This window comes from Delphinapterus leucas, chromosome 3, assembly GCF_059928025.1.
Source record: "Delphinapterus leucas isolate spDelLeu-1000000601 "Yukka" chromosome 3, BTC_Dleu_Yukka2, whole genome shotgun sequence".
Taxonomy (NCBI): domain Eukaryota; kingdom Metazoa; phylum Chordata; class Mammalia; order Artiodactyla; family Monodontidae; genus Delphinapterus; species Delphinapterus leucas.
Genome location: NC_143131.1, coordinates 45,479,487 through 45,502,006, shown reverse-complemented (window position 1 = coordinate 45,502,006; position 22,520 = coordinate 45,479,487). Strand labels below are relative to the sequence as shown.

The 22,520-nt window shown below is 39.4% G+C and overlaps 1 protein-coding gene across 2 annotated transcripts in view; it reads right to left on the bottom strand.

Moving 5' to 3' along the window:
* Positions 1–22,520, bottom strand: part of MAP3K1 (mitogen-activated protein kinase kinase kinase 1) — an 81,704-nt gene that overhangs the window by 44,552 nt on the left and 14,632 nt on the right. Inside the window, exons 1-2 of one of the 2 annotated variants that reach the window (XM_022597267.3) lie at positions 17,223–19,623; positions 15,685–15,766 (exon numbers count right to left, since the gene is read on the bottom strand). The exons of the other annotated variant lie outside the window; for it this stretch is intronic. Of the exons in view, the coding sequence (XP_022452975.1) occupies positions 15,685–15,734 (50 nt within the window). The 5' untranslated portion in view covers positions 15,735–15,766; positions 17,223–19,623. Of the gene's footprint in view, positions 1–15,684; positions 15,767–17,222; positions 19,624–22,520 lie in introns of those variants that run through there. 2 annotated transcript variants of the gene reach the window in all.

Below are 22,520 nucleotides of genomic sequence, written 5' to 3'. Positions count from 1 at the left end.
TCAACTTTCCCATGCCTGTGCCTCACATTTTAATATCTCTGAAATCTGAATGCCTCTTAGAATCAAATGCTGTTATAATTTAATGGACAGGGTTTTAAAAATTTCTTCATGGTATAGAAAATAATGGTACAATTTATAACCAATGGAATCTTAGATTCAATGAAATATACAGTAAATTCTATTCTACATGCCAGAAAAAAAAAAAAATCATACCTACTTAGCTTCATTTATCTCTGAAAAGAAAACCAAACTGGGAAGAAAAACAAGTTTTTCTTACATACTTACCGTTTTGTTATAACCTTAACATATAGTCTTCACAGATCAGACATAAACAGGGTTTTTATTTTTACCAGCTATGTGTGTATGTCTACATGTATATAGCAGTGATCAGGCATCTTATCCAATTAATATCACAGCTATAGCAGGAAAGTTGTTTGTTTGTTTTTTTAAACACAAACCAATCTAAACAGATAGTTGTAAAATCACTGCAAGATTAGAGGGCCTCTCATCCATTTTGGTTAAACATGAATAAGAGAGTTACTCTTGCCCTATCTATTACCTAGAACCATACTTCTTATTTTAACTAAAATAGTAGCTTGTACATTTCTGACTTTTTAGCAAAACAAACATATATATTTTGAGAAACTACTTTGAAGACCTAATAAAATTTTATTCAGATAACTATGAGAAACTTAACATTGTTACAGATTAAGCTTTATCCTCCTTTCCTATTTATTTAGAAAACATGAGGTTTCTTGCATTTTTTGGTTTCTAAACATTCCTCAGAATGAATTTGTTGATTGACCTAGAGCTTCAAAAAACCTTTTTCCCGAGGTTAGGTTTCTAGTTTAGACTCTTCCTAGACCTACAGAATTTACCTGCTATAAAACGAGATGCTTCAACGGCCCCTTCTCAGTGAAGCCACTCAGTCCTGCCTTTATCTGACCCACTGTGGTACCAGCCATTGTTGATAAGACTGCCACTCTTGTAGCTCTCCCCCACCTGTTTTCTAGGAGATGATTTTTCCCTAGTTCTGTTTCTAACACTCTGACTAGCCTCACTGGTATCATATACTAGACCCTCTTCCTGGAACCCCTTAAATGCCAGCCACTGCCCTCTTCTCACAGCACTAAAATGCTCTCTTCTTAAGCACACCAAGATACTTCCCATCTCTCTGTCTTTGCAGATGATTTATATCCTGAAAGGAATACGCCTTTTGTCATCTCACATGCCTTCAGTAAAGAATTTCCTACTGCCATTCTACAGCAGTTAGCCATTCCCTCCCCGTATGCTAGTATTAATTACCATACAGCATAAACTCAAGTATTTGTTTAAATATCTGCTTCCCTCGCCACACTAGGAGCTCTTCTAGGACAGGCTGCCACATCTTATTCATTCTCCTATCGTCAGTGCCAAATGTCCCGGACAGGCCACAAAAGGCGCCCTACAAGAAGCCAGAGGGCCTATCCAGCCATAGCCAATTCCTCTTCCCAGGGTGGCGTCTGACACCCGCGGCACCATGCTTTATATATTTGAACCCATCCTGAAGTCCACAACTGGCTGGTGTAAGAATGTGCCCTGATCCAAACACCCTCTACACTGGATGGTGCTATACATCTTCACCAGACCTTCTCTCTATGGGAGTTTGAGTACAAGATACACGGAGAGTGTTATGGCAGGAAGAATGGCATCAAAATAGAGAAAAAGAGCAAAGTAGTAAATAGGATCAATGAGACAGAAATAAGGCAGAAGAGAGAAATTAGTCAGAAGGAAGATGTCGTTAGAGACAGGGAGAAGGGAATAAGCAATAAACGTAAGAGTTGTACCTCGGTCCCCTGTCCATGATGTCAGCCAGCTGGAGCTACTTTTACACATACCTCCCCAGGTGGTGAATCACCATGTTCTCCAGAGGCCACACGTATGTGCAGAAACTTCACGGGTCCTTTATTTTGCACTGAAATAAACCCCAACATGTCTCTCTTCCCTGCAACCCCGAAGAGCCGGATGAAAACACTAACTCAGCACATTCCCTGGCAAACAGAGGACATTCGATAAACACTGAAAAACAGAATCCTACAAGTTTACTATAATTTCTTTAAGGTATTTCTTAAATGGTTCATCTTTAGCGTGAAAATATAATGTTAGTCAACAACTAGTGATCGGAGAAGTAACTGCCAGACTTATGTCATAACAGAAAACGTGAATGTTATGTGTCAGGCAAGGTGTTAGGTGCTTTACGAGTATTAACTCATTTCATCTTCCCGACAAACCTCTCAGGTCTTTACCATCTGAGGTCTGGAGAGGCTGGGTTACAAGCCCAGGGTCACACAGTTTTAAGTGGTAGGAACAGGCTTCAAACCCCACTCAATCTGACTTTGAAGCCTGTGCTCTTCACTGGTCTAGCAGGTCACTGTCAAATCTGATTTTGTCTTTACAGCGAGTCAGCATCAGATATCTAAGTTGATATCTACTTGATGAGGATTCAAAGAAGTTTAAACAAGTTTTTTAAATGGTGACTTTCGTTATAAGAATTAAAGAAGCACATTAATTTTATTCATTAGTAGAGTACGTCACTGTAATAGGAGTAACAAAGAGTATAATGATTATATGAAACCCTTCTGGAAATTAATGGGGTTTTACCTGAGTATACATAAAGATTTCCAGAACAGTTTAGATTATGGATAACTTTATTTAGGGAGAATCTCAATTCTCTCAGTGTCTAAGCAATCTCAAAGAACCCTGGAAAATGCACTGAATTATTTGGGACAGGCACAGTTCAGAGCCACCCAACTGAGGTCTGCTTGGGAAGTTATCTGAGCAGCAGGAATTCACATACTAAAACCCACAAGCTGTGTTACCAAGAGGAGAGAGAGCAAGGGGGGAACTATCTCCCAAAACAAAACTAGACCACTCTGGGACCCTTGAAATTTAAGTTGCCAGGCAAAAGGCAAGAGAAGGAATGACTTCGGAAAGGATGACGAGAATGTGGTGAAGCATAAAGGCTAACAACAGAGGCTAACCATCCCTTACCATCGACAGGGCACTGTGCTAACAGTGGGTCATCTCAGTCAATTCTCATGAGAATGGGACTCTTAACTATCCCACTGGCAGATAAGAAAAAAAGCAGGGAGGTTATGTGCCCAAGGTGATAAAGTCTGTGAAAAATACTGGATTTAACTCAGATATGAATGATTTCCAGGGCAAAAGCAAACTTAGTATTTACAAGTGCTTAAAATTCATACACCTAGATCTGAGGCCAAAAACTCTGTATCTCAGTGGTGGAACAACTCTGTTTTTCCTTAAGATAATTCCTCCAGAGATATATTGTCATTGGCAACTGCTGGCCTTTTCCCTCTTCGGAGCAAGAAGGATTAGATAAAATCATTGGTAAGGCCAACCCTTCCATCTTTATGTAATGCAACATTTACAACATGTCTAATTTTACATAAGAAATAATATATAAAAGTGGCTCACATTATGAAAATTAGTCCCCAGAAGATTTCATTCCAGGTGTGCTCGGTAATGTTTGGCCCTAAGAACTAAAGATGGCACAACTCCTATTTATTTTTACCAAGAAACAGGCAACTACTTTTTTTTCCCTCAATACAGAGTAAATATCCTCTCTTTAGCACAACAAAGGACTGTTGATTTCTTAATATGGGTATGGCCGTGGTATAATCAGTTTTATAATATGTTGAATCTCTATCAGAAATCTTCATCAGGGTGAGAAAGACTATTTCTAGTATTGTGTGCAAACCTTCCTATTTAGTCCTTTGAAGGATACAGGCACAGAATTTCATCCTCAAAAAGCTCACGTTGTGGTTAACTACATCAAAAATTAAATAATACGGAGGTCAGATAACAAAGCTGACAATATAGCTGACTATCAACAATGATTACAAGCAGCTTAATACCACCTTAGTTATTCTGATTGATTCATATTTATAAATTATTCTAAATTGTCTTGCACATACTAAAAATCAACTTATCTGATATCAAGGATTTCTTTCTATTAAAATATCACCCCATTTGAGTTTTAAGATTATAATTATTCTCCACTAAAAATTACAGAATTCTGAAAAGTAGAACATGGTACAGAATCGTGATAAGCATGTTTGAAATTAACCAGAATTAAACCAAAAAATTAGTGGATAATCATACTGCAAATACTTGCTCTCTAGCTGACCTAGGTCAGCCTAGACAAGAAAAGTGCAAGTTCTTTGAGGGCAGGTCCTTTCCCCTGGCATGTCCTGCAGCCACAAACAAAGCAACCAGAGCAACAGATGCCACGGACTTGATAAGCAACCAATGATTTGGAGTCAGAGCAGCTGGTTATCACTTCAAATCAACAAACATCTGGGAGGACTTCCCTGGTGGCGCAGTAGTTAAGAATCCACCTGCCAATGCAGAGGACGTGGGTTCAAGCCCTGGTCCGGGAAGATCCCACATGCCACGAAGCAACTAAGCCCGTGTGCCACAACTACTGAGCCTGCGCTCTAGAGCCTGCAAGCCACAGCTACTGAGCCCACGTGCCTAGAGCCCGTGCTCCACAACAGGAGAAGCCACCACAAGGAGAAGCCCGCGCACCGCAATGAAGAGTAGCCCCCGCTCGCCACATCTAGAGAAAGCCCGTGGGCAGCAATGAAGACCCAACCCAGACAAAAAATAAATAAAATAAATAAATTTAAAAAAAAAAAAAACTCATCAGGAGGAAAAGATAATTCAGACAGCTCAAACATACAGCAAATTCAGGCGGGAAGTAGTTATGTAGAGACAATCAAGTATATGCAATGACTATTAAAATTGATAAGAAATTTAAAGAAAATTAAAGGAAATAAGATGAATCAAGTCAGTAATCAAGTTAGGTTAGTAAGGAAATGAATATCCTAGACGATTTAGCAATTTGAAATAAAAAATATTATTTTTTAAAAAGTAGTCAAGGAGGAAAACCAGAGAAGGTGAGGGCAGGTGTCTCTTCAAGTGAACACCTCTCATGTGTGGGCATAAAAGAAAACAAATCAGACTAAAGTGAAACCAACACGTCAGTTCTATAATGTCTTATGATTCAAGTTCAATGAAATTCACTGACTTGTCACAAATTATGAGCTGAAATTTGATGGCAATATTTATGCAGACAAGTGAAAATTGTAAAAATAGAACTGGACAGAAATGAGTTTTGTGATTTTGTAAGATTCATCGTGTCACAAAATATATGAATATCTTAGTGACAGAAAAACTGAATGCAGTTCTGTTACCAATGATAAAACAAATGGACTGAAAAGTTGCTAGGTGTCCCTGGAACGTTTATTACTTAAACTAAATATTTTACAAAAATACTTTATTTACTCATCAAAGTAATCACTTCTGTAACAAAATTTCTAAGTACTACTATTCTTCTACCCATCTTCCTATGGGATAAGATTCACACTATTCTTTTCTTCTCACTCATGAACTCAAGAAAATCTACAGGTTTAATGTAAACTATTTTTTAAGAGTCATTGTTTACAGGGGGAGTTTAAAACCAATATGGTTGCATTTCTCGTTTGTTCCTTTCCAATAAAAACCCATGAAAGCTTCAAATACTTTTTACTCTGTAAGCCTGTATTCTTTTAATATTCAGTGCTAAAAATTCCACTGTTTATTCCTTCCTTTGTTGTGTCCTTGATAACTGATGAAGAACCTTTTAGAAACCTTTGGGGGAAAAATGGGACGTATGAACATCCTCTTCTTTAATTGTTGAATATAGATCAGTAAGCAAGGAAAAGGATGCTAATTTTTTACAGTATTTGGCTAAATGTGTATTTGCTTTCAAGAGTTCCTCCTTCATGCTACTTGACAAACCTAGGGTTGGGAATGTGTAAAAGACAACTGATGCATAAATGTAAGCGAGCTTTTATACTACATTACAGAAGTATATCGGAACTCCCTACACTACTACTATTGGGGCAGTTTTCAGAAAAGCAATGTGTCCTGTCCTCCATCTAAGGGCACTGGTACATAATCCATGGCACAAAGCAGGTATTCCACGGGGAAAAGATGGCTGCTCCTTCACCATTTTGGTTTTCATCAAAAAGCTCCCAAGTCAGTGTTACGGGGGGCTCTGATGTATGTTTTTCTTTGGAACCTTCTCCAATGGGTGTGTGATTACATTTTCACTAAGTCAATTATCTTGAAAGAAATGTGGCAGCTTCAGTTTGAATATTCTAAAAGATCAAATGAACAAAACTAATAATTGCAAAAGTGGTATGTTACTGCACATTTTCCCTCCCACAGTTTAAGAAAAGTGGTTTAAAGTTAAAAATGTAACATTTTGAGTACCTTCTGTGTTAATAAAAACCCTTGGACTGTTTTTAACATTCCCAGATTAATGGATGAGAAGGCATATAGTGCTGAAGTAGAGCACAAAGCCCTCTTACAGCCTTTTTGCTAGGAGAATGATTTCTTTCAAACCCCGTGGAACAGCTAGCACTATTTCTACAGTACTTCCTCCTAGCTGGTGGAAAGGCATGTTAACTGGGATGCTCAGAATGAGGAAGAATGACTTCCTGACAAATGTAGCTTTTCTTCTCTATGCTTTTAATGCTAGAAAACCACTCTGTTCAATGAATGTTGGCACGCCTACTACGTGTAAGCTCTGGGGTAGGCAACAGAGATACAAATACAAAGTGGGATTAAGAAAAGTAAGACAGAATCTCTATCCCTCTAGGTGCTTAGTCTAGCAGAACAGAGAAAACAGATGCCAACCCTGCTATAATAGATGTATTTTAATATACCATAAATAGTTGCAAGGATGGAGTGGATCTCCATCTTAATTTTATCTAGGAGAGTCCTAGAAAGATCTACAGAGGAGGTGATGCCTGAATAATATATATATATTTTGTGTGTGTGTGTGCGGTACGCGGGCCTCACTGTTGTGGCCTCTCCCGTTGCGGCGGACACGCAGGCTCAGTGGCCATGGCTCACGGGCCCAGCCGCTCCGCGGCATGTGGGATCTTCCTGGACCGGGGCACGAACCTGTGTCCCCTGCATCGGCAGGCGGACTCTCAACCACTGCGCCACCAGGGAAGCCCGCCTGAATAATATTTAATGAAAGAACAGGACTGGCAGGCTTGGAGCCAATGAAGGCTGAAAGATTTTCTTGACAAAAGAAACAGCTCTGGTGAAAATAATGTTCTATAGAATATTAAACAGTTTATGATTCTGCTGTTTAGGAAACACTAAAATAAACACGTTCATTTAAAGACCTATGTGCATCATATTTTTCCAAGAGGGAAAAAAAAAAGAAGGTAACACAGTACTCCTTGCACTCATTTGGCACAGAAGTCCTTTAAGCAAAACATCTTTGACAGAGTAGTAGTGGTCCTTAGAGAGAAATGTGTATGTGATCATCTCTATATCCTTTCTGGCTCAAATGAGTCAATAGGTCTAAGAAGAAAAATCCAGAGAAGAAACTGACACCAGCTGTTTTAATGTCTTAATATAAGGCTTCACGAGCTATCATAAAATTCAGCAATTGTCTTTAGTGCAACTAAGCCTCCAAGAATCAAAATATGTGGGGAAAAGATCACCTGACAGCCAGCTTGAGATGAGTAAATTCACCTGGTACAAACTCATCTTAAGAGAAGTGGATGTCAGACATACAAATGTGGCCCAATCTAACCACTAGCAGAGGCCAGAGTTTGTCACTAAGATTTGCCCCAGGCCCAGTCTGCTCACTCTCTGCCAAGGACTTAGGTCCGGGGTGAAGACAAAGAAGGTATCAGCCAAAGAAACAAAGCCAAAAACCCGATAAGCCATTTGCTCTAAATAGCTCTATATGCCTAGAGGAAAGCCCCAGAATCTGAAATAAAAAAGGGGCCTGGGGCACGGACCTCACTTCACTGCAAACCCCTGGAGCTCTGGCACAGTGGAAGCACTCGTGTGTCTTCAGCACTGATGACAGCACTCCTGGCAGTGACTGGTGGGAAGCAGATCAGGGCAGAAGCAGCATCAGTGCTCAGCAGAGGCAGTGAGACCAGTGCGGCTGAAAGAGGCGAGGGCAATGGCCGCGGAGGCAGAGCTGTCCAGAGATGGCTACAGGGAACTGACCAAATCCGTTCACTAGTCATGCCAGGCCCACACTGGGGAGTTTAGAAAGTATGGCGGTGGGGTTTGTTAGGGGCACTGATGGGGCAATAGCCACCCAAACCAGTAAAATCTTGGTCGTATACATAGCAAAATCAAAAGGGCTTCTTATTCAACAGAAATGACATAACTTGAAGGACATGTTCCTAGGATAGGGTAGATAAAGAAGTCATACCACAAACATCATCAAGATGGATGGCATGGTGATCAGTGGCATGAGCTCTGGAGCTAGAATGCCTGAGTTAAAATCCAAGGTCTGACACCTACTAGCTGTATGGCTTTGGCCCAAGTTATTTAACCTCTCTGTGCCTTTCACTGTTTTAAGCCCTTAGCATATAGTTCTCATCTCACAGTTTTAAAATGAATGAACATGGATGAAGCACTTAAAATAGTGCCAAGTATATGGTAAGCACACAATAAATGCAACTACTACAACTATTACTATGATCATTATTTATGATCTGCTACTCTTTATGGAGCACCTCCTCTGAACTGGGTAACATGCTAGGTACTATCCTTACAAGGGCTCCAACTCTCACACGAGGCTACAATGTAAGTAAGACACGTTGTCTCCCTTGTGCAGACAAAGAAACTCTTACAGAAAGATAAGTAACTTGACTAAGGATCCACCACAGTAAGTGGGAATTCTTTGTTTCAAAACCAGGTCTCTCTGGCTTCAAAGCCCTGTGCTCTTCCTTCTAGTCTATGTTACACATAATTTCTTTCAACAATATGTTAGTTGAAAAACAGATGAAAATAGCAAAATACAACTATTTTTTTCTAGTTTCAGGAGGTAACAATGTTGATTAGAGACATCTGGAATGTGAAGACTGCCAAACAAGGCTACTACGTGGCCCACTACCAGTGGGGTGCAAGGAGGGAGGTAAGAAGACAAAGGAGGCTCCAACTGTGTCTTTAATATTCGTTTCTTTAAAGCACAGATACCCAATTGCAGCAAATATGATAAAATATTAACATTAAATACAGGCAACGGTTTTATGGCTGTTCATTATATTATGCTCTAATATTTTCCCTCTGTATGGCTGATATATTCCTTAAAAATAAACATGTGCTACTGAATTACTCTTCTCTACATTGTGGGAGGCTTCACAGAACCAAAGAAAAATAACAGGACTGGGGAGTCTTGAGATTAAGAGCCAAGTCATAACTAGGCCATTAGCCAGCTACATAATCTTTAAGCGATCCACAACCTTTCTGGAATTTAAGAATTTACCAAATCAGATCAGACTACAAGATTCAGGGCCATCCAGAATGAACATGATTCATTTATTAATGCCACTATGTAAATGCTATAGTTCTGTGAGGGAGAAATAATATCAAAAAATATAAAGCTCAACAGGATCCACAAACTCCCTCTAATTGTTATATCTGGAGAATACCTCCCAATAGTTTATTTGTATAATATTCTTTGTACATCTATAATCCAGTGGCTCCTGGTGTTTTAAAATGTGAGAATCCTTTCTCAACATTACCAACACCATAGAACAAATACGGATCCACAGACCCTGTGAAAACTCAGGCTAGAAATTACTAAACTTTTAGACTCAGTACCCCTGATAGGCACTATGATAAAAGCAATTCAAATCTAATTACTAAAAAGGGTATGTATTATGTACAAGGGACTCTATCAAAGCTCTCTCAGAAAGAAAAAACAACCGTTAGGAGAAACATTCAAGAAAGGAGAGACCACAAAACATGGATTTCAAGAGGGTTTTTTTTAAACACTGAAAACATTAACCTTTCTAGCTTTTTTGTTTTTAAATGAAAGAACCACAGATTTCTCTTCCTTAAAAGACACATAACCATTTTGCATATTTAAGTGCTCTGAGCCAAAAAGATATGGAGTAGTAGCCTGAAATGAGAAATGAAGCATGGTGGCTTTCTGGCCAAGTCTCAGCTTCAGTTGTGACAATGTTCCAATCTGAATTCTAACTCCCGAGTCCAGGGCTCTCTGCGGCCACAAAGCCTGCTTTTCCCATAATGTGGTATCATCATTTCAGAAATGCTTAATCTGTGTCAAGTTAGAGAGGTGAGAGTTTGCTTTTTTTAAATGGAGAAAAGCTGGGATACAGTGTTAACATTTAATGAGTCATTCTGACTGCTAATATGAAAACACAATTACTGCTAAAATTTTTTTGCTTTTGTATTATTAGAAAATCATAATATTTTCAGAGAATGCTTGCCATTCAGCCAATTAGTACTCCTTATTTAAGTGACATGAATAGATGTCACTGCAATTTATTTACTTATTTATTTTACTTTTAAGATCTACTCTCTCAGATGCAATTTATTCTTTAAACTGAAAAAAAAAGTGACATCTTTGGTTAATTACATCTGGTATTTAAGACATAAGCTTGACATATTTGGGTTAGACAACTTAAACATTTTATATGGAATGAATTTTAATACCTTACACAATATATTTTTTTGGTTTTTTTTTTTTTTTTTTTTTGTGGTATGCGGGCCTCTCACTGTTGTGGCCTCTCCCGTTGCAGAGCACAGGCTCCGGACGCGCTGGCTCAGCGGCCATGGCTCACGGGCCCAGCCGCTCCGCGGCATGTGGGATCTTCCCGGACTGGGGCACGAACCCGTGTCCCCTGCATTGGCAGGCGGACTCTCAACCACTGTGCCACCAGGGAAGCCCTATTTTTTTGTTTTTGACTTTAGGATTTTAATACAAAATATCATCCCTCAGTGGGCTGTACGATTAATCTGTCTACATCAGCAAGTATAAATCAATTTAGCATACAGTTCACCTCCTTTAAAAAAAATCACTCCCTACTTGCACAGTCCAATAAACAAGTGGAAAAGCTGGAGACAATCGATGCCTAGCAATGTATTAAGCCAATACACCACAAACGTGCCAATAAACTACAAATAATGGCCACGTAAATTCTCAAATGAAATCTTTTACCTCTGATACTGGTGTGTTTGCTAGTGTTCATGTTCTCAACCTTTCACAGATAAGAACTACCGAAAAGTACCACGTGGTTTATTTTGAAGTAGGTATTTGGATTTGAACCTCAGGAATCTCCCCAAGTGACCTATGGCCAAGTTGTGATCCAACAATCTCTGTACTAATATCCCCCGGGAGACTGAGGTCTCCCCAGTAGATCTTGACCAATGTCATAAATTCCTCAATCCCTTTCAATTATTCCGGAATAATTCCTATTCACTGAGTGTCCATACACCCATCTTAAAACAAACAAAAAACCCTTCAGCTAGAGAATACATTAAAATAATGGGAAGGTTTTGAAACTTGCAAAGAGCTGAATCATGCTTATGTGTAGGTTTTGTTTCTACAGTTGGTTTTGGAGGCACAAACTCCCTCTAAGAATACTAGCCACCCTAGTTAATCCATTGGAAGATAGGATCAAGAGTGAATCTAACTTCTTTGTTCACTGTCTGGCATAAATTACCTATTGGAATTAATTATAGTACACAGTTGGAGAAACCAAGGATTCAAAGTGAAACAGAACATTCTAGGAATGGAATGGGAGGAGAGAAAAAAAACCTTCATTCAATAGGTGGCACTCTTTCCTTAAAAATGTAACTTAGGCAATTATTAATATTAAAGATGTCATCTGCCCACAAATAACTTGAAAGAGAAGCCACATTAATTCCGATATCCTGTCCCAAATATAGTCTGAATCATTACATTCCGTCTACCTGAATAATGTCTTCTCATTTCAATGGAATTTTGTAGATGTTCATAAATATGCTAATTTCTTTTCACTGTAGCAAAAGCTACAATTTAGGAGAACCAAAGAATCGCATTTATTTTAAACTGGCAGGTTTTGACTTACAGTTTAGCCTGATATATGCTTCAAAAGCCATTCTTCCTAGCCATTTTCTAATTTTAAAGAATTCAATTATAAAAGAATAACCTGAATGGAAATGGGGCAAAGAACTATACTTGTACTTTATAAATTGTATTATTGTTTTCTGTTTTAAAACATGACAGCAACTCTTTCATAAGCATGCATATTAATATTCTTTTTAATTAAATAACTGACTAAGGGCTTCCCTGGTGGCGCAGTGGTTGGGGGTCTGCCTGCCAATGCAGGGGACGCGGGTTCGTGCCCCGGTCCAGGAGGGTCCCACGTGCCGCGGAGCGGCTGGGCCCATGAGCCATGGCCGCTGAGCCTGTGCTCCGCGATGGGAGGGGCCACAGCAGTGAGAGGCCCGTGTACCGCAAAAAAACTGACTAAATTCATTATCATTCTGGCTGAAACTCAAAACCTTTACGTTGAAAAACAGAAAAATGTTGACAATTAATAAAATGTGAGTTTATCTAGTATACAGAAGAAGAAAAAATAAAAATAAAATTTGTCTAATTTTCCTTAGGTATATCCTGTAGTTCCCACCTCATCACAAGTTCTAGGGTCCTCCCTTCCTTGGAGAAACTATCCCAGAAGCTGCCTTCAGCCTTCCCCACTGGTCACAGCCCCTCTAACTCAGTCGGGGCTGGTGTGTGTGGGGGGGGTCCTTCCTCAGTCCCAACTCAGCAAATAGCACTCTGTTATAATGGTTTCTTACTTGTCTGTCTCCAACATTTGACTGTGAAATCCTTGAGAGCAGAAATGAGTCTTAACTTTATGCTCCTTGCCCCAGCAGAAAGCTTGGCATATGGCAGACACTCAGTAAATATGTGCTGAATAAAGGAACAGATTGATCTTTCCCCTCGGGCTGTGTTTTTTCTTGATGGCAAGGCCTATGTCCTACTCATCCACCACTCTAACAGTACTGACTCTGAAATGCCTGGTACTTGTACACACCAGGCTATGAGGAAGTAACACCCTTCCAATACGAAAGATCTCTAAGATGTAAATAAGCTTCACTGAGGCCTTTGTGTAAACTAACTCCCCACCATTAGTTTTAGGAACACTGCAGAAAGAGAGAAGACCTGGGAATACCAGCTGTAGTAAGAGTGACAGATTTCACCCCCAGTAAAACACTGAGATGGTCAGTAAAGGAAGCCCAAAACCATAAGCTTAGATGCATGTATTTCAGTGGAAAAACCTTTTCCATAACTTTGGAACTTGTCCATATCTCTAATTTTGTTAATACCTATTGATTTTCCTGTAGTTAACAGGAAGAAAGAATTCTGAAGAAAATCCCAAAAGATTTTGTGCCTGGGAGGGAAGAGGCAGAAGACAAGACTACATCCTATTAGGAAGAAACCTGAGTGGAAGAAAGGGAACTAGCTGAGGTCAATGAATGGGGTGTCTCCAGGGAAGGGACAGCGCTAGAACCCCCAACCCAGACTCCTCAAGCCTGGATTCTCCTAGTTTGGAGGGGATACGGCTAGCAGGATGCATTTGAAACCACAGCATAAGCATGAAAAAAATAGAGCATCTACTTCTAGAATGTCAATTTTATTCCAAGATTTGGGAGAGGGGTGCAGTGACAGTTTTGTGTTAAAAATACAAATATGGGGCTTCCCTGGTGGCGCAGTGGTTGGGAGTCTGCCTGCCAATGCAGGGGACACGGGTTTGTGCCCCGGTCCGGGAAGATCCCACGTGCCGCGGAGTGGCTGGGCCCGTGAGCCATGGCCGCTGAGCCTGTGCTCCGCAACGGGAGAGGCCACAACAGTGAGAGGCCCGCGTACCGCAAAAAGAAACTAAAAACAAAAAACAAATATGACTAAAACATAAAACTCAAATGAATTAAGGTAAACTATGAGGACTAGGGACTCGAATCAATTTTGTTCAATGTTCCAAGTAAGCATTCCCAGAATGGCAGGCTGCAGAGCATGCTCCCGGGTCCTTTCTCTTCAACAGAAGTTTGCCGAATGGATGTTCACCAATAAGCTAAAGCAGCTGTTCTCAACAACTTTCCCACAATCTGACGATCACACATGTATGACAAAACTTCCAAAACTTGTTTAGGGGACATAAACAAATGTTTATCAATGGCACAACCACTAGCGACATATAAGCAACAAGTCACCCTCTACCTGAAGCAAAGATAAACCGCCTAAGTGCCAAAGTATCAGCCATATCTCTACCACTTTCCATCCAAGAAAGTCTATCAGTTATGCAAGATAATAAGCAATATTTACAAGGATATTTCTAAATATGTCCTAAATTATTTTTCTAAAAAGAAATCATTTTAAAACTTTGATATTTTATTATTACTAAGAAAGTACTCTTGGGTTACCTCCCCAGACTATCGCCACACCCACACCTTCGACATCAAAATCTGACTGGCTACCAGTCAGGTACACATGCTGCCTAAGTTAAAATGGGACCTGGACAGTATTTCCATAAGGTAACTACTAACAGCAATTAGGAAGAGGGTAGAAAAATGCAAGAGCCACCCGGAAGGCTTGGACAGAATGCAATCCTCTGAACATCTGGTGCAGGAAGGTCACTTTAGTGTTCATGTCATTCTAAGGGAAGGCCACAAAACATGAAAAAAAGTGCAAGCAGAAACCATGAAATGGATTCCAAGAATACTTACAACCATGTTTCTGTGAAGACATAATCTCTGTGGGAGCAGGGATTTTTGTCTGTTTCATCACTGCTATATTCCTAGTGCCTGGCATGTAGCCAATTCTTAATAAATTTGCCAGGTGGCTGAATGTTTTGTTACACCATGAGCAATAATAATTTAAACACCGAGAAAACCCCTACCAACATATTTCATAACCATGGCAAACTTCATCACAGACTGGCTTCCTATTCACTATGCAGTCAAGCACCCTCCAAGCCCCTCCCTTAAGAAATGTCAGTGTTCCAGGAAAGCACACTCACAACTTTAACAACAAACCTCCCCTCTTATGCTCCGTCTCTTCAGCCTATGAGCATTCTCCCTTCTTGCCTTAAAACAAAAACCAACCCAACCAACCCCAAAACGCTTCCCCGCTTTTGCAAATCCTTAGGCTTCTGCCTCTCTCCCACTCCGTCCTCCTCCAGCTTCTCAAGAGGGGCCTGGGCTTCCTCACTGCCCTGTCATCCCTTAAGGAAGCTCAGTGGCTCCAATGCTCAATACTCCACTAAATTCTGGCCTTGAGGCAGTCACAGCTACCCTTGCATCCTGCCCAGTGGCATTACTACTGCTGACCATTTTCTCCTTGGGTAAAATAGTCTCCTCTGCCTCTCAGGTATCATTTTCCTGCAGGTTTTTCTCTGCTCTCTTCCAGGAAATCCTGGCACTGCTCGGAGGAATCTGAGCTAGAATTCCCCACTATCCTTTCAGAGGTATGGATATAAGCCGGGGCCTGCCTATCAAGAAATCAAAATTGCCCATAGGAAGTCCGCATTCATTCCTCAATTCTAGGCCATTGTGAGAGATTCTGAGAAACCCAAGACTGAACTGAGCAAAGGTACCATTAAAGAGAAGCGTCTCAGCCAGGAAACTTCAATCCCAGAGGCGGAATTACTATCAATGTAATAAGATATAAAGCTAAGCATATTTTACTTTCTACAAGTTGTTTTCTTAAAAGCTGTATATAAATACAATACACATAATAAAATCATTTTCAGGAGTCTGACACAATCATTCTTGATTTTTTTTGGGGGGGTGTCAACTCACGTTTTTATTAAGAGGGCTTTCTTAAAGCGCAACAGTATTTCTTTCTTCATCTTTTTTCTTCATTGCCTACATCATTTGTACCCTAAAAGGACAATCAACAGGCAGCATTCATGAAGTTGTCTCATATCCAGTGTGTACATGAAAACGGTCAAACCCAGGTAGAACCTACAACTACTCCTCAGTTTTCTCCAAGAGTTTCTCATGAAACTAGCTACTGGTAATCAGTAACTAGCTAGAGGACACAAGAACTGAATTATCTTGTTACCTACCAGCTCTTATCTGGGGATAACTCAGTTCCTAGAACAGTAGTAGCCACATGGTACATCAGTAAACATTACTGAGTTTGGAATGACAGTGAAACTTTCCAGAAGCAGCACATATATAAGATTTCTGGGACTGCAAACACATTACTACTGTTATTTAAGAAACAAAATAATGGAATATTAGAGACCCAGTTAAGGGCAAAGATATTTATCTTGCCTTAAAGGAGATTTCAGTTTTACCTGAGTGACCTTTCTCTAGTTAAACTCAAAGATAATCTCCTTTGTTTGTTGGGGAGGCATAGGGTCAGGGAAATTACTGAATTCTCTCAGAGCCACTAAGCTCTTTTAATTATAGAAGATGCATGCTGAAGACAAAATACTTGATAGGCAGGCATTCGTTAACTTATATTACTAGTAGAGAACAAATAACAGTAAGAGAATAAATGAACTGAAGCCCATTTAGGCATAACGCTATATTGGATGTGTGCCTTAGAAATTAGTATCTTTATTCTAATGAGTAAACAGGCACAACCAACATTCAAAACACACCAATTAAAAGAATGCCGAAGTCTAAATTGAGCTTTAATTTGAAACCACTGGAAATGAAAACTAGCTATTATTTTCATGACCCATTTATAAAGAGCTCTAACAGCTATGTTTAGTTGTAAACAAATAAATTTTAAATGCCTGAGCTACCCAAGGCAGCTACCTCAGAGCATGCAATAGGACATGCAGGTGTGAGCCTAGGAGAAGCCCAGAGGAGGGAGCGTGTGTATATACAGAGTAGAGGGTCAGGAGTTTTCACTCTGCCTCTTGCCCCCTAACTTTTCTGAGGTATTCCCACCAGCTGTAAAATGGGAAGATGCTTGTGTCGCAGGGCGAGGATGAGACAGTCTGTGCAAGCACTCTGTAAAGGGTGAAGGCTCCACAAGTGTTAACATTGACCATGCACTCCAAGCACATCTCCCATTCTGCTGGCAAAGGTGTGCGCATGAAGGAAGTTCAGCCACACCTGCACCCTGAGCCTACTCTCTTTTCTGGTACAGTAAACACACTGAAGTCTAAATTTGTGTTTACAACTGGTCTTCTTTTATAAGAACTTCACATAACAACGAAAAATGTTAAAACATTTCACTGATGCTTCCTGTATATTTTGGAGGACCTAAACAGCCAAGACAGGGAAAATGAGTAATAGACAATGAAATTTGTTCTCTGATGTAACTCAAACCCATCTCCTGATTTTAAAAAAATATTAAAATATGCATAAAAGATTACCATAAGGTTAAAGAGCACAGTCTCGGAGTCAAACTGCCAGGGTTCACACCCAGGCTTCACCCACCCACTAGGTGCCAGGTTACCTCACCTCTCAGGGTCTCTGTTTTCTCATCTGTAAAATAGGAATAAAAACCGCACTTACTTCACAAGGATAGTACAAGGCTTAAAATGAGACAAGCTATATAATGTACCAGTGTACCAGGCACAGAGGAAATTAACTACTATTGATATTTCCAATAAGACAAGCACAGCAGGAGAATGCAGCTAAACTAGGATGGACTAAGGTAAGCTACGCAGGGGCACCCTAGCCCCACACTGCACTTCAGCACTCAACCTCCTTACAATGACGGAACCTCTCTAATGCCACTCTAAGAGTCAGGAGGTTGTACTTTTGAATTCTAAAATACTGTGACCATAAATCCTAGGGCTTTATTTATTTTTTTATTTAATTTAATTTTTTGGCTGTGCCACGTGGCATGTGGGATCTTAGTTCCCCGACCAGGGATCGAACCTGCACCCCCTGCACTGGAAGCATGGAGTCTCTGGACCACCAGGGAAGTCCCTTAGGGCTTTATTTTCACCCTTTGAAAGTAATTTCATATCCACCATCTCATTCGATCTTTTCAAATTCTGGTAGTAGGAAAGGTATCATTATTTCTAATTCACAGATGAGGACAGTCAGATTCAAAGCAGTTAAATAACTTTACTCAATGTCCTGCAGAAGTGGTAAGATAATACTGGAGACGGGCCTGATGGGCCTGAGCCAATGCCAACACTTAGTTCACCACAATAAGCAGTCGGAAAGCAGGTTAAGTACCTTTCAACTAAAGATACCTGGCAATTCCCTATCCAATAGTTACAAGGAAGAAAGAAGGAATCAGATATGTCCATAAGGAACTCTTGAATTTGAACTGCAATTTGAGTAGGCTTTTCATTTTACCTGAGACAGTAAAGACAGAAGTTTTGCATCAGAATAATTTTGGTTTTTAAAGTATTATCCACATTATCTCATCTTCAAGTAGCGCTACTTGACTATTGAGAGGTCAAAAAAGAATTCTCATGGTTATTAAAAAAAAAAGAATTCTCATGGAATTCATTTGTTTCTAATTTTTTTATCAGTCCTACATAAACAATCATAGATATTTTGAATAGACTAGAATGTTCAAAAGTGTTTTTTTAAATATTTAAAGTTCTAAGGGAAACAAATGGTCAATGATTCTAAATATTTAATAAGTGTGAAAGTTAGCATGCTACCAATTTTTTGAAATGGCAGTCTAAAGGCCCACTTGGTGGTTAGTCGAATTAAACTTTAATTACAAAATGAACAATCAGGAAAACTTAAGTTACAAATCAGGGGTTAAAGCTAATTTAGGCCTAGGTCTTTGTGGCCCACCCCCTCTCTCAGAGTCTAACTACCTCGGAAGCAGCCCGATGAGGTTTCGGAGTTCACTGGTTCTAGAGACTGATTTCTAGCCGCCACCACAGCCCGACCTTCCTGCTCTCCATCCCATTCCTGACCTGTCTCCTAAAAAACGTCCCGGTGGCTGCTTCTATGCTCCAGCAGGCAAGAACAGTTCAGCATCCTGTTGAGCCAGCCTTATTCAGGAGGAACAGCTCTTAGAGACATCTGAAATGATCCATGCCAAGGAATTCACCCTAGCTTCAGCTGCAGCACAGCAGCGGATCCCTCTGCTGCCCAGGATCCAACATGAGACTAGTGATGTTTCACTTCCCAGACCTATAGGAGAGACTCCAAAATAGTTACTGGGCTGTGATTCTGAAATTATAGCAGCTAAGAGTGCTGATGTCACCATTTCCCCCATGACAATTACAGGTGACATAATCCTGGAGGAGAGCTGGTGATGGCTGTCAGATCACCATAGTGACCACAGTCTCTGAACCTCAAATTCACACACATGATCCTAAGAAACCAAAATTTTATCTCATTTTCATGGGTAAGAGTTGTGGAAGACAGAGCTGGAATGCTGAAGTTTCAATGGTTTATGGACAGAAGACAGTACTGTATTTAAAAAGATGTGACACGTGGCTGCCTAAGCACATGGTAAAGAATGAATCAACATTTTAAATATATTATTCCTTAAGTAAAAACTTTTTACAAAACTTGTGTGTTATTTTCAATGTTTTTAATGTAGGCAATCTCCACAGCACACTAAAAAAAAAAATCCTAGATTAGGCATCTAAAAAATGAATAATTAATAGTATGCAATTTTCTATGTCTTTGGGCTAACCTTTGCCACAGATTTAAAAACTCTCTGGCTTTTAAATAAAATGTATTTTTTAAAATGTATCTTTATTGGAGTATAATTGCTTCACAACACTGTGTTAGTTTCCTGTTGTACACCAAAGTGAGTCAGCCATATGCATACATATGTCCCCATATCCCCTCCCTCTTGAGCCTCCCTCCCACCCTCCCTATCCCACCCCTCTAGGTGGTCACAAAGCACCGAGCTGATCTCCCTGTGCCATGCGGCTGCTTCCCACTAGCTATTTTACATTCGGTAGTGTATATATGTCAATGCTACTCTCACTTCGCCCCAGCTTTCCCCTCCCACCCTGTGTCAAGTCCATTCTCTATGTCTACATCTTTATTCCTGCCCTGCAACTAGGTTCATCAGTACCATTTTTGTTGTTGTTGTTGTTTTAGATTCTATATATACGCGTTAGCATACAGTATTTGTTTTTCTCTTTCTGACTTACTTCACTCTGTAAGACAGACCCTAAGTCCATCTACCTCACTACAAATAACTCAATTTCGTTTCTTTTTATGGCCGACTAATATTCCACTGTATATATGTGCCACATCTTCTTTATCCATTCATCTGTTGATGGACATTTAGGTTGGTTCCACGTCCTGGCTATTGTAAATAGGCTGCAATGAACATTGTGGTACATGTCTCTCTTTGAATTATGGTTTTTCAGGGTATATGCCCTACATTCACAAGAAATGATATACCAGGGCAGGGGTAACCCAACAGTATAAGGACGGGAAGTCAGCCTAGGAGTAAAAGTATGGTATAGGTAATCTAAAGTGTAAAGCAGATTTGATAAAAAATGCAAACCCTATAAATGTTCAATAAATAATTTATAAAATGAGATTTATTTTTAATAAAGAACAGAGAAATATAGGAAAAAGTGTGAATGCACTGGCACTACACGAGCCTTGCTACAGCACAGAATTCAGTGTAAGTTGCTTACTGAAGACCCTGTAATGGCAAGTTCCAGCACAACTTGTCAGCATGGAATGAAAAGTCAATACTTTAGCAAGACGTGTGTGTGTGTGTGTGTGTGTGTGTGTGTTGTGTGCGTGTGTGTGTGTGTATGTATGGGGGAGGTGGCAAGTCTATGTGTTGGGGACTGGGGGAATAAGAAACAAAAACACAACTCAGAAAAAACAATTTCATCTTGGCTCAGTGCATGGCTGACCGTATTTTCTACTTAGATAAGAAATTGCTACTAATTTGTTTTTAGTAATTAAAATACATTATTTTGGTGAATCTTCAACAAGAATAAAGCATTATATTATACAATGTAATTCTGAACACATTTCTTTTTCAAGTTGCTGTACTTAGAGATGAGCTGACTTTACACACTAATGGTTTTATATGTTATCACCAAAACTTGGCCTAGGAAGTAAGAGGGAGAATAGAAATCAAGAAGTTCTTGAACATAAACCTTTTCTCTTCGATGCCAAAAATGCCTTTACGGACCTAAGTGCCAAAAGGGAAAGCTTTGTTCTCATGTGTTTTGGGCATTATTTAAGACTCTCCTAGCAAATCTTCTTGCAGTGGAGGGAATGTTCTACTATCCACTTATAAAACTGCAGGATGATTTCAGTTTGCGTTGTGCAAATGACAGTCTAGCTGCCGTATTTATTGGTGACAAAACCTATAGCCAGTTACCATAATCAGTCACGATAGGATGGAAGAATGGTGCTAAGGCAACCAAGGCTCAAAAGGACTTTGCTCTATTTCTTATCACAGCCTTGTCTGGAAATCACGTGCCGGTAGCATACAGTAAGTGCTCCCAAATATCTGAATAACTGATCACAACAATCAGAATTAGAGAGCTGTGTGGGTTTTAATGGAAGGAGGAAGGGTCAAGTATTCTTCACTACCAGGAATCTAAAACAGTAATTACTGTTGGATGTCCGGGTGCTCTGCAATGAATTATAAGCAGCTTCAGTTCTATATATGAAGAATAGTGACGGGCAAGGGAGTTTTGTGTGAATATGCTTCAAATTGGTGTAACCACAATGATTAAATCAGTTTAAAAGTTCAATTCCAAAACTATTTGAAACTCAAGATTTTCTACCACTTGAGCCCCCAAATTACTAGATTAAAAAGAAAAAAAATTCATAGTGAAATTCATACTTTCCAGCAACTGCCAACTCTATATAAATCATGTGAAAAGAACTCCTGAAACAGAACGAAATCTGAATTTTCACAATTAGGAAACAATACAACGTCTTTTAAAAGTTTTAGTTAAACAAAAGAGTATGTATACACATGCATGTTTACAAAAAGGTCTTTGTAAACATAGGAGAAAGTCAAAGGATTGCTTTGCTTATTACAGGTTATCCCTAGGGAATGTCCCTTCTTTATATAATTAAAGTTGAGGAAAAAAAGATAGTTTTTAACAGCAGTAAAGTTACTAAAAATTAGGCGTAAAGTTATTTTCAAAACTACTCTCTAAGCATATTTACTAAACACTAACATGCAAACGACCTTACCCTAATTTATTTTCTCCATTTTGCAAAATACTGTTCTCCCAACAGTTATATGCTTTCTAAAAAATACTTCTCATCATATAATGTCAGGTAAAAAATATGGTTATCTCTTTTCTGAGCCTTCATTGCTTTTCATTTGCATTTCTTTTTATAGTTAGGTACCCAGCTTTAAAATTTCAAGAGTTTGTAAGTTCAAAAATCTACTTGTTTTAACAATTAGAACTAAATTTAGCCACAAGAAATAATTTTCAAATTAAAATTTTGGAATATAATTTGCTAGAGCTTGAAGGGAACGAAAAAATTATGTAAGCCAACCTCTTCTTTTCACAGATGAGAAAGAGACCCAGGGGATCAGCCTTAGGTCCTCACAAAGTGATGAGAACCCTCATTATGTCCTACCGATGACATGCTTTATCCCACATCACATAATTTTGAAAGTTGCATTTTCCATTATTCTCGTTAATAATTTCAAAATAATAAGGAAAATATACTGCTCCCAAGATGATGCATAATCTATATAAACTGCCTTTGTTACATCAATGGTAACTAGT